Source organism: Podarcis vaucheri, assembly GCF_965113315.1.
Source record: "Podarcis vaucheri genome assembly, chromosome: 11".
Lineage (NCBI taxonomy): Eukaryota > Metazoa > Chordata > Lepidosauria > Squamata > Lacertidae > Podarcis > Podarcis vaucheri.
In genome coordinates, this window is record NC_138749.1 from 34,822,279 (window position 1) to 34,835,078 (window position 12,800).

Sequence of the window (12,800 nt, forward strand, 5' to 3'; positions counted from 1 at the left end):
CTTCAACCAGTTTAGACTCATTATGAAGCTTCTCTTCAGAAAGCTGTTTGACCAGCACTTGTTATAGAAGCAGCAGTGGTCTGTTTTCTTAATTATGTGACAATGTACAGAAGCTGTAGGAGTTTTCAAGATCGGAGTACAAAGAAGGCTGCCACATACAACTGGTGCCACCACCTTTTGAGCGCTGTCAGATTCTTCATATTTTTTTGCCCATATATCCATCTGGGTTTTTTGGGTGGGTAAGTTATGGTTGAGGAGACAGATTTAAGCAACAAGAGATGCAAACTAGTGCACAAAACTCTTCAATGGAGATCTCATTCCATACAATATGAGAGGTTGTGAGTGTGGGTGGGTGAATCACAGAGTTGGAAAGGACTCTGAGGGTCATCTATTCCACCCCCCTGCAATGCAGGAATATGCAGATCTCCCTTATGGGGATCGAACCTGCAACCTTGGCATTATCAGCACCACACTCTAACCGACTGAGCTATCCAGTAGATAATGCAGTGCTATCCTTTTTCAAAGTTAGCAAATGTCTTAAGTTAAAGCATGTCTAAAGCTTCAAGAGAATGCAAAATAATAGTTTTTAGGACAATCTATGCAACAAAGAGATAGCAATCAGCAATTTGACTTTTTTCCATTCCCTACCCTAAATGCTGCAGTATTTTTGCAGGGTCTCCTCTTTGACAGCAAGCCTGCAGATAAGCAGAGGCTGGCACATGCTGAGATCTTTTTACAAAGGAGAGAAAAAGAGCTATATATAGCTTGCTGCTGGTGGTACTCTTCTACAATAGCAGTCTGAACACAAGTGCCCCTTTTAGTATATGTTATTCATAACTATGACTTTTGCTGCATGCTGTGCAATATAGGCAGCTGTAGGCAGAAGCCCTAATTTTGTTGCAGCCCAATTATTTAGTACAAGTTTGTATTCAGAGTCTAACAAAATGTTACAATTTTGGATCTCTCTCTATGCAAATAATTACAAACAAGATCTAGGCTAAGATTTTACAGCCATGAAAGAGTTCATAAATAGGACAGTTTTATAGTGCATTGTTTAGTTAACATATCTTACAATAAAGACATTAAAACCAGCATCTTGCAGAAAATCTGATCCCTAAAACTAGAAATAGGATTTATTCTACTTATGTCAGCAAACAAATCATAAAAGACTATTTATCAATACCTGAGCAGCAATGTCAATCACTAGCACTAGACAGGGGGGGAAAACATTAGAAAGCAAGGGTATTTACTCAGCCTTCTTACAAATCTTATCACTGTGAACAGAAGCCAGCCTGACAAAGAATGCTGTGTAGACCTAAAACATACAAAGTCATTTTTAACGCCAAAAATATCCAGAACAAGACGGAACGGGGAGGCTTGGTGTGAGGCTCAACAACTTATTTGCAACTTACTCTGTCTCTGCAAAATATAGGCAGGCCATGCAAGACTGTTTCAGCATTCTTTAAACACCTCTTTGGTACTATCCAGTCGCCATTGCCAGGACCAGCAAGCAGAAGCTTAGCATTGCTGCACAGTACTGTGCATGTCTTGTAGATGTTGGCTATGCTTCTGGACAAAGAAAAATTCTTTCATACAGAATAACGCACTATGTAATAATGAATTATGCATGCTTTAGATGAACACTACCATAAGACTTCCTATGATTCAATTAAAAGCAACAAATTATCTCCTGCGTGTTTCACAGAACATTAGATCTTCTTTTAAGCAGTCATATAGAACAGTTGTGACACTGTAAAAGGATACATTGCAAAAGCCAGAACAAGCAGACACCAGACTATACTGATATTCATTTCTTGTGAGGGCTTCACCCAGCTGTAGTAGGCTTCAGTAACCAAATATACCACTGTAGCTGCAACTGTGAAGTCCACCAGCCACTGATATTCAGGAAAATAATGCAAGGCTGAAATATAAATGGTTACTTAGTAACTGAAATACAAGCAGAAAGCATTTTTAGCATCTGTGGTTCCTAGAGTTTCAAATACACCCAGGATGTCCATACATGAACTGCAGTTATCAACCTTTCATTGTTTTCTTAAAAATAAAAAAATAAAAAACCAACAACAGCTTTCAACTCTAATTAGATTACTAGAAGACCAATCACAAAATGCGGAAAATAGCTAGAATATCCAGATACACCAAATAGAAGGCACAAGCTTTTTGGCAAGGAGAATATTGCTCCTTGAATCCAGTTCAAATGGATTCACTCCAGTTCAAATGATTCACTCTATGAGAACTACCATGACCAGTTTGATATCAGTATCATATTGGGACAGCTTAAAAACTTTAAGTTTAGCCTACAATGTATAGTGGGTCTTCTCTCACTAAAATGATGCTGATTGGAGCCCTTTCTGTATGCCATCAGAAAGTCCTCCTCCAACATGCACTGATGCTCAAAGTGAAGTAAATCCTTCCAATGCAAAACTTAAAATAGCTTCCTCCCTTCATGATTTATTTGAAATTGGCTGTAAAACAAATAATGGTTGTTACATGGAATTCATTTCTCAACTTACACAATTTACTATGCAAAGTTAGGGACAGCTATAATGAGCTTACCCTTCACCTCCCAACTTCTCCACTAATATTGCAAGTCGTTGTTTAGAAACTAGATGCTTTTAAAACAGGGGCCAGATTTGAAATTCAAAAAAGGCTAATTTGCACCTTGGAAAATGTTTGTTCTACAAGAAAGTACCTGAACAAACCTGGAATTAAGAATTATGTAGCTCTCTTTGGACAACACCATACATTTAGTATTAAAAAATACGCAATTGTGACACCATGCAGTTTATAATGGTTTCAGACCCTTACCTAATGCATCTATTTCAGTAATAGACTTTGTTTCCAGATGAAGATCAATGTCTTTAGGAATGGTTAGCGGTTTGTTTTCAATATGACCATTATATTTCCTGTAAAGAGAGAGATACATCATAAAAACCATTCCATATGCTGAGTGCCATCAAAGTTACCAGGTCTCCCTCTTTTTCTTTCTCTATGTGTGTGATTTATTTAGCATCAGGGTGCAGCCAAAGTTGGTGGAGTCGGAGGGAGTGGGAAAAATGGTTTGGATCAGGGCCACAAATGAAGAGTTAGCCATTCCTACAGTAAACAAACAAAATTTATAAGCCATACTCAATATGGGGATAATGGTGGAGGGAAGGCAAATACTATTCTATTATATTCTATGCGTATTGGGGGGCAGATGTGCACATCCATCCAGTTTTCCATATGTAGAACAGTATTTTTCTTCATTTTGAAAGACTAATTGGAATAGCAAATAGTCATCCCCATTTTCTAGCTAGGAGACAGAGGTTGAAAAACAGTGATGGGCTCATATTGCTTACTTACCTATCTTTCTTGCTTTTTCCTTTTTGTTGTTTCCCGGCAAGAATACGTAATTCTTCTTCTGTGGGATGCAGATACCATCGCAAGCTACCAGATTTTTGAAGCAGGTACCAAGAGAAATACAGGTGTTTGTCAGACTAAATGTAAAAGAATTTGCTTTCTTGTTCATTCACAAAATTCCTGATTTCAAGCTGATGTTATCATATGTCACATACTGCCTTACATAATTGTTGCTCTGTAGTAGATAGCCCCAGTTATCAGAATGAGCTTCCAAACTGGGGTCACTTTTGTACATTGAGGTTTCAAAAGACTAGCTTACTATGTTACAGAAACGCACATAAGGAGGTTCAAAGATAACAGTTTAAAAGTGCTGTGACTCAACTAATGAGGTTCAAAAATAGTTTTAAAAGCACACAGTGACTACCAAAAGCCTCTGGTGACTGGAGGTGGGGGGCAGAGCAATCATACTCTTCATTTCTGCCCAAACCCCACCTTTTTGCCATCTGCCTACATTTTCATCCTTTCAAACAACTTCTGAAACCAAAATCTCACATTCTAAGTAACTTGGTTATTAAGAGTTCAGAACAAAACAGAAAAGGGTTGTGTTGCTATGCAAAAATAACCACTGGCAACATGCAGTATTTTCACTACTGTAGCTAAATTAATGTCAGGACTTCCAATATTCCATGACAGTCCCCATGAATATCCAGGTGCAGCTGTAAAAATCTCTATGGGAGTCCATGATGGACCAACAAAATGCTGTTGTTTTAACACCAAGCAAGGGTCAACGCTACTATATCATCCCCTCTGCGTAATTTGTGCTTCTACCTATCCTCTCTAGTGAGATGTTTGGTCTAGAACAAGCAGCTCCCACAATCCATCCTTGCATTTCCCATCCAGCCACCTGGCTCATACAATCCTTACTTGAATAATCAATTCAATTTAAGGTGAATGGGAAAATCATTAGTTATTACTTGTAAAACCAATCAACTGAACACCTCAGCACCACACATTTTAAAGTGATTTTGTTTGAACTAGGTGTGGAATTATTTAATCAACATCTTTTACTGATTTCTTACTACGGGAATATTTTTTTAAAAAAAGATTAATTCTTGCTATCTGGAATTTCAGAACATTTATATCAGAATAGTCTGTAAGCTAGGGGATTATGTTGCTAATACTTCACCATTTTTTCAGAACTATCTGTTGACAAGACAACCTGCAAGGAAAAGAACACATCCAAATGGAAATTTATGACTAATCTTGAACTATTGTGATCCAGATCACTAAGAAATGTATCACAAATAGTATACTTGCCCCTAACAACAGCTTGTTTTGTGAATAAACTATCCCGCTTCTTTCTTTCATTTTCAACTTCGTATTTCAACTATAGGAAGAACTGTATTTTATTACAGGCACTTAAGGAAGAAATATGTTGCCGCAGGATTAAGAGAAACTTAGATGGAACAGAATAGTCTGCAACAAGAACCCTGCCAAGAGTTATGTTCATTAAGATACACAGTAGTATAACTAAGCATACCACGTATTACTCAATTTCATCTGAAGTTACAGTACAGTGATAAATCTGCAAATGACTTTAAAAGATTGAAAGTGACTATTCTACTGAAAGCCAAACTTTCAAGATCTGCACATCACTATGATTTGTTTCTAGGTAAACGCAAATGCATTACAGAATTGGGCAATTACAACAACACCTTACAGTCTTATCAGTGGTATTATGGTATAAGCTTTCATGGGCTAGAACCCACTTTGTCAGACGTTCAATTTGTTGCCCTTATCTTACCTGCCACTACAGAGAAGCCACCGCGCCAGAGAGTAGTGAGGTATGATCTTCTGTATAATACTAGCCATCACCATGGTAACCACCAGCTGCACACCTATCACACCCTGTGGAGGAATAAGCCAATGTATGTTAACATGCCGGAACATTTTTTTATATTTCAAAGCCTACAGTTCTAAAATGAACCTTTATATACTGCAGGGTTGTTTTTGTAACTGTGAACTTACGACTGTTCGTCCTAATCCCTCCATAAAGGCATTGATAAAGGATTCAGAAATATGGCTTTCTAGGAAAGAAAGCACACATCTAGCTGTTTTTCCATTGTAGCACACTATTTCTGAAGATCAAATAAATTACATAACCACCAACATTACTTTTAAAAATGTGTTTTAAAGGGGGACAGAGAATGCTCAGTTCAAATTCTTACCCTGCCTGGGCCAAGCTTGCAATTAGTCACTTGTAAAACAAGTCACAGCTTCCAGACTTGGGTCCATTCTCTCTTATATCTTTAAAAACTGGTTATTCAGAGCTGATCCATAATACATGCAGAAGCCCAGATACACATGTGCCTACTATAGGAAACTCAAGAGAGTGACTGACCATTGCTCCTGGGCACATGACAAGTCTGTTCCCCACATATTTATTGCATTTATTACCATTTATGAATCACTTCCTATAAAATATTTCAAAGCAATTGAACTATAAAAATGACAATTTCATAAATAAAACAATTTTGTAAATAAAGCTATTTTAAAAAATAAAAATAAGAAATGTTACATGCTACCATGCTGTACATCTGCATATCCAGCCTGCAGCCTAAAGTAAAGAGGTTGTGAGTATAATACTTTCCAATGTGGCCTGTGCAACACTGTAGTGATGAATTTGCATAACTAGAATACATGTGGAAATTTCCATCACAAAGTCTTATACCTATAAGCCTTTAGAAATCTATGTTGGGTGAATAAGAAGTAAAGATATGGAATAATAAGTAAAACAAAGAAAAAAACCAGAGACTAAATATCTGGTGGGAAAACTCTTTTGGTTCAAGGGCTGAATTCAAAGATGGCCATCTTCCAGGGGCCACGCAGTGGGTGGAGCCAGAAAGGCTCTCCAGCTAACAAAGGAAAGCGCGCACACACAAAATGTTCCCCAAGCACCATCCCATATCACACATCAGGTTCACATTCCAGTTCTCCATTTATCAATGCAAGACAGAGAACGCACATCCCACCCCATCCACATAAAAGTTGCATCTCAATTCTAAAGACAGCAAAACAAAAACTTCCTGCACTTAGGCAGGAAGAACCATATGCACAAATATAGGATGGGAGACACCCGGCTTACTAGCAGTACATGTGAAAATGATCTAGGGGTCTTGGTGGACCACAAGCTTAACATGAGTCAACAGTGTCATGCAGCAGCAAAAAACAAAAACATTTACCGTATATATTCAAGTATAAGCTGACCCAAATATAAGCCGGGGCACCTAATTTTAGCACAAAAACCGGAAAAACTTATTGACTCGAGTATAAGCCGGTTCACGACAAGCGGAGGAAGAACAAGCAGCCCGAAAGGGCTCCTTTGGGCTGCTCATTTCTCTTCCACCACTGTTGACAGCGGCAAAGGCGGAGGAGGAAGGAGAAGCCCCAAAGAACTCCTTTCGGGCTGCTCATCCCTCCGCCGCCGCCTCTGCCGCTTGCAAGAGCAGGCATAGGAGCTGCAGTTTGGAGAGGCACAGTGCAGCGCCTCTCTCAACTGCAGCTCCTGTACCTGCCCTTGTGAGAGGCGGGCAGCAGCGGTACAAGTGGCAAGAAAAGGCTCCTTTCTGGCTGCTCGTCCCTCTGCCACCGCCACCCGCCTCACTCAAGTATAAGTCGAGGGGGGCTTTTTCAGCATTAAAAATGTGCTGAAAAAGTCAGCTTATACTCAAGTATATATGGTATTTGGCAACCAACACCAGTCAAAAATTATTAGTTTAATGTGGCATTTGGAACCCATATTCAAGTTTCTGCATATTGGAATAAAAAAACGCTGCTAGGCATGCATAGTGCACCATCTGAGAGGCAGCAGACTAACATTTTACTTCACAGTGAGAGAAAACTGCCCAAGATGCTTTTAGCATCTTATATACCCAAGTCGGCAATCCATGTTTCCCGAAAATATTGATAAAAAGCAAGGCTCACCAATTGCTAAACATCACTTTATTACTTACCAAACACATTACTATTGCGTAAATCTATAGTATACACTTTCCATCCCAGTGCTATGATAAATTATAGTCTGAGATTTCATGGAAAAATAGTGACCATAATACAGTCAGACTATAAAAGGCCCCCAGGAAATAACTTATTCAAGGGCAAGAAAACTGTTTGCACACAATTATGCCTAATATTTACTTTTGCTGCAGCACTTTGTTTTGAAAAGAATTTAGCAGCTGCATTGTAACAATATCTAGAGGTCAGACAGTTTGGAACCACATTCTGATAAGGCATTGTGATAAGTGGTAAGCATAGAGCAATTGACAAAACAGGTTAAATATGGAAGACATGATCTAGGGGGGAAACAAGGTCAACAGAGAGAAAAATGTATAAGGTGAAATGCAGAGCACAAGTGCACTATTTCTCAGATTTTTATATTGCTCTTTAGAAATAACATGACTACAGGGCTGATTTGGGACACTGCTTTTGAAACTCAGTTTCAAAACTGTTTGCAATGCAGCATTAGTAGTTTCTCTAACAAAAACAACAGCTTCACTATAAGTACCAACCCTTTAGGCATATTAAGTACTCTTGAGTTTAAGATTTCAGAGTTGATTCACACAGCTTCTCCTCATCAAGGGTAGACAACATGGTGCCCTTTAGATGTTCTTGGACTACAATTTCCATCAGCTCCAGCCAGCACGGACAATGGGAGTAGTAGTTCAGCAATATCTGGGGGGCACCACACAAAGCAGAGCACAAGTCTCAGGCTTGCGTACATTCCCACTGTGCATACAAGGTCATGAAAGATCAACTCTCTATATACTCATATTCCATTCACGTGATCCATCCATCTCTTTTGCAGAGATTATGAATATAACACAAAGATACAGAGGACGAAAGTCAACATTAGCCATACTCAGAATATACCCACTGAAATCAATGAAATTAAATCAGTCTATTGATTTCAATGAATCTACTCTGGTTATGACTTAGTTAGATCTCATATAAGCATTAGAGAGAGAGAAATTTGCAGGCAATATTTGTGTGTCAAGGTGTGTGAACAGAAGTATTCAGTGTTAAACTTTAGGAATGTTCTGCTTCTCTTCCTAATGATGAAGCGTGACAAGTCTACCACACTCCCACTGCCCCCAAAAGGTAGAAAATGAAAATCTATTATATAAATTATATACAAATTTAACTCATAGTATGGGTAGCAACCAATGGCACTGTAGAGCTGGAAATCTGGGAGCTGCGTCCTTGCTCTGCTGAAATGCAACAGATCCTCAAGTCCAGGCTGAAAACAGAAACTAAACAGGTCCTGGCAGGATTCACTAGGTTCCAGTTGTACAAGGCTGCTTCCCACAGTTTAAATCAATGGAAGATAATAAGTAGTTCAGAAGACTGCTGCTTAGTGACCTAGTTTCTCAAACACCACTGGCTAAGAGGTTCTTAAAGTACGATATAGCTCATGCAACATTTATCATGCCTACATTAAGAAGTTTTGCCCCTAAAGATAATATGTAGTATGAATTCTAAAGCTCTTTCAACAGTCTCAACAGCATGGGATTGGCTCCTTCTTACATCTCTTCTGTGGTTTCAGAAGCTTCAGGCCATGTGAAAAGGAGTTGAAAATATTGCTCCTTTCCATGCCAGGATCACCCCAGTTCCCCAACAGGGCAACACTAGCATGGAATGAGCCATGTTGATATACAGGACCTGGTCTAAACAGCAAACTAGAAAAGAGATGTGCAGCAGTGATTTTCAAACCATAAGGTTAACCTAAGAAGAGAACCCCTTTCCTTCCTACATTGGTGGACATCCACTCAGCTGGTCACAATACCGTGTTTCAGGAAACATTCACCAGTGCTGGCCTAATATTAGGAGAATCCAGTTTATTGCAGGGTTTTACTCAAAAAGCACCAAAAAATACTTTTCAGTCGATAACTAAGGTCTCAGTTCACAAGCAATGTCCTTAAATGGTTGATAGCCATCCTCTCCCAACAGTTGAGGCATCCAGTTTCAGTGGTATGGCAATTCCACTTAACTATATGACTAATAGTATTTAATGGGGCAATCTATCCCATATACCCTTGGGTTCATTTTCCACTGATATTTTTAGGTGTACATGTAAAGGTTACATGGTGCGAATGTGGAAAACACATTTGCAAAACACATATATGACACATCACACAAATACAGTTGGGAAAGAGCAGAGATTTCATAGGACACCATGACTCAGTGTATGCTTGGTGGTAAATCTAGGTAATGGAGTGTAAGAAGTGATATTCAGGATGATTTGAAACACATATATGAAGTTGATTTTTTTTCTTTGAAGTTTTACAGAAGGGCTTGCAGGTCATTGAAACAACATAGGCTGACCACTCATTCAGCAGTGGTTGGGTCACTGAAATCTGGAATGCATACTACTATCACAGGTGCCATCTGCAGACAACCCCACTCCCTCAAATTGTACCAATACCACTAGTGCTCATTCTCATACTTATGTATATTTCCAAGTGAAATTATCAAGTATGGTACAAGGAGACAACTACCTTTCATCACAGAAGCAGGTGAGCTGGAATTGCTATTTCAGCACGTTCATATGCCCTTCTTATCCAGCCTCACAGCTTGTGCTTATATTTAAGAACAGCAATATTAAATGGATTAGACTCAGCCAAATCAGTTCTCAACAAGCAAATAAAACCCAACTGTATTTTTTTCATAGGGTATATATTAGAATAGCTGGAAATCTGGATAAATTTGTAGTTTCGGGTTGACTATATCCATTGACTTGGTGATTTCTTTGTTTTCAGTGCACACACACATTATGCATTCCATTGAGCTTGATCAATTGACTGTCCCTGAATCACAAATGAAGAGCAGGAACACCTCAACAGGAACAATGGCTTATCAGCAGACCTGGGCCCTGTGGCTGGTCAGATGAAACTAGGCCTCACCCACCCCACCTAGAAAGTCCACCCACACTGGAAAAAGGAGAACACACGTGGCCACGCTTCCCCAAGTTAACCTAAGAAGAGCCTACTAGATTAGCACAGTTGCCTCCATTTGGCCAAGCGGCTGCCTGCGGAAAGTCCACAAGCAAGACCTTCACCCCTGTGTTTGCCAGCAACTGGCATCCAAAAGCATTCGCTGCCTCTCCCTGTGGAGGCAAGGGCATAGCCATCAGTAACGTAAAGGTAAAGGGACCCCTGACCATGAGATCCAGTCATGACCGACTCTGGGGTTGCAGCGCTCATCTCGCTTTTATTGGCCAAGGGAGCCGGTGTACAGCTTCCGGGTCGTGTGGCCAGCATGACTAAGCCGCTTCTGGCGAACCAGAGCAGCGCACAGAAACGCCGTTTACCTTCCCGCTGGAGCAGTACCTATTTATCTACTTGCACTTTGACGTGCTTTCGAACTGCTAGGTTGGCAGGAGACAGCCACGAATTTCCTCGGTCCTCTTTTAAATTCATCCCAGTTGGTGGCCACCACTGCCCTCCTGTGAGGTTGCACACGGATATTTGAAAATAGGCAACCCTACATCCCCCGGTAGGCAGTTGGGGAGAAGATGGGCTGACGTCCATAGGGTAGGGATTGTGGGAGTCCGCAGCATCCGAAGGCCCGGCCTTCGTTTCCGAACAGGGATGGGCAACAGATGCTGCTGGGCTACAGCTCCTATCACGCCTAGTCACTGGCCATCCTGGTTGGCGCGGACAGAAGGTGGTGTTCAGCAACATCCAGAGGCCCACAGCCTCCCCACCCCCGACTTCTCCCCACACACAAACACCCCTATTCCGGCTTCAGCCCTCGCCCTCAAAAACATGATTTGTCCCGAAAGCCCTAAAAGGGCCAACCGGCTCTAGGGAGAACTTCCAACTCTGCCTCTCTTCTCCCCTCCGAGGTCTCACCCTCCAGAGACTCACCATGCTGCCCCAGGAGCCTCCGCCGCCGCCGCCTCGCGGGCTCTCCCCACACCCAGCTCATAAATCCTCCCCGCGCGAGCCGAGAAGCGCAGAATGCTCGCGGGGAGGCTCCGGTGCCGCTCGGAACCCCTCTCGCCAGCTAACGCCGGTTTCTAATGCCCGGCTCACGCCTCCCAAAGCCTGCAGAGGTCACGCCGGGACCCAGGTGAACAAGGACCCCGAGCAGTGCTGCCCTGAAGATCCGCCTGAAAAAAGGAAGAGCCTCTCGTTTCGCGGCGCACCGCTTCGCCGCATTCCTGCCGCGGTGGAGAGGCAATTGCTTCACACCGAGACTCTAAGCGGAAAGGGGATGCATTTCGCCCATAAGATGCTGTTCTTGAATTATTTGTTTTATCAGGCGCAAGGAAAGGCATCCCGATGCCGGGGAGCAAGGGAAGGAGCCCTGTCACGTGACATGGGAGGTCACCAGAGTCGCCCTTTCTGCCGTCCGAGATAAATAGTCTGAGGTGAAGCGGGCATGACTCTCGCTTGGGATTCTGATTTGTGTGTATTGCAGGTCGCTGTCCGTCCAACCCTCCTCCCATCCCCCGCAAGACGGCTACTCATAGGTAGCTAAGCACAAGGATCGTTGGCAAAAGCTAGGCTTTTTAAAACGGTGTGAAGAGAGCGACAAATAACGAGAGCAAGAGAAGAGACCTAGTCAATGAGGGGAGAGGGAGGGAAGACTTGACTAACGGAGCGGCGCATTCAATTAGCGCATGCGCCGCCCTGAGAAGCGCTAAGGGCGGCTGAGTGCGCACGCATCGTTATAACCAACCGCCGCCTGGTATGAAAGTGCGTACACCCGGAAGTTTTGGCTGGCATGTCTCGTGCCGTGGAAGGAGGGGGAGCGGAGGGGGGCGCGTCAGGAGTCTCGCGCGAGCTGCTGAGGCGAAAGGCGGTTGGGGCGGCTCGCGCATGCTGCCTGCTACGTTTGCCGTTATTCTAAGGCCGCTGAGGAGGAGTAGGAGGAGGCGGCTCTTTCCCGCCCGAGGAGCCTCACCAGCGCGCGTTGCTTCCACCCGTGCAGAACCGCGAGCCTCCCAGCTCCTTTAACGCGAACACCAAAATTATTGCAGGAGCTCATCTCTGGTTGCCGAGTCGCAAATATATATATATATTCAGTCTAAACGAGAGAGAGAGTGTGTGTCAATGTGTGTCAATTCTAGCTGCTTTGACGCGAGAGAAATGTGGAAGCCCCTCACCCACCCCTCAGTAGAATTGCCTGCACCACATAAAGATAATAAAGCATTATATTCTACCTTCCTATAAAAAATATACAAGTTGGCTTACAATCGAAATGAAAATAATGAGCAAGGATAATACTGTTGCGTTCACCCCAATCTCTGAGAGGCTCCAGCATTTACCCAGGTTTGGTTTCCTGGGAATAGAAATCAATAGAGTCTTTAGGATATATGGATCCACAGGTGTGCATCCTGACTAGCATAGGTTGGAAGGAGTTACAGCATGGATGTT

At 42.1% G+C, this 12,800-nt stretch overlaps 1 protein-coding gene across 1 annotated transcript in view; it reads right to left on the minus strand.

The window, feature by feature from the left end:
* The window catches only part of TMEM161B (transmembrane protein 161B), a 31,227-nt gene extending 19,279 nt beyond the window's left edge, over window positions 1–11,948 (minus strand). The window contains exons 1-5 of the mRNA XM_082191967.1: window positions 11,286–11,948; window positions 5,165–5,268; window positions 3,364–3,447; window positions 2,827–2,924; window positions 1,765–1,921 (exon numbers count right to left, since the gene is read on the minus strand). Coding sequence (XP_082048093.1) covers window positions 1,765–1,921; window positions 2,827–2,924; window positions 3,364–3,447; window positions 5,165–5,268; window positions 11,286–11,288 — 446 coding nt within the window. The 5' untranslated portion in view covers window positions 11,289–11,948. The remainder of the gene's footprint in view (window positions 1–1,764; window positions 1,922–2,826; window positions 2,925–3,363; window positions 3,448–5,164; window positions 5,269–11,285) is intronic.
* Window positions 11,949–12,800: the final 852 nt, after the last annotated feature.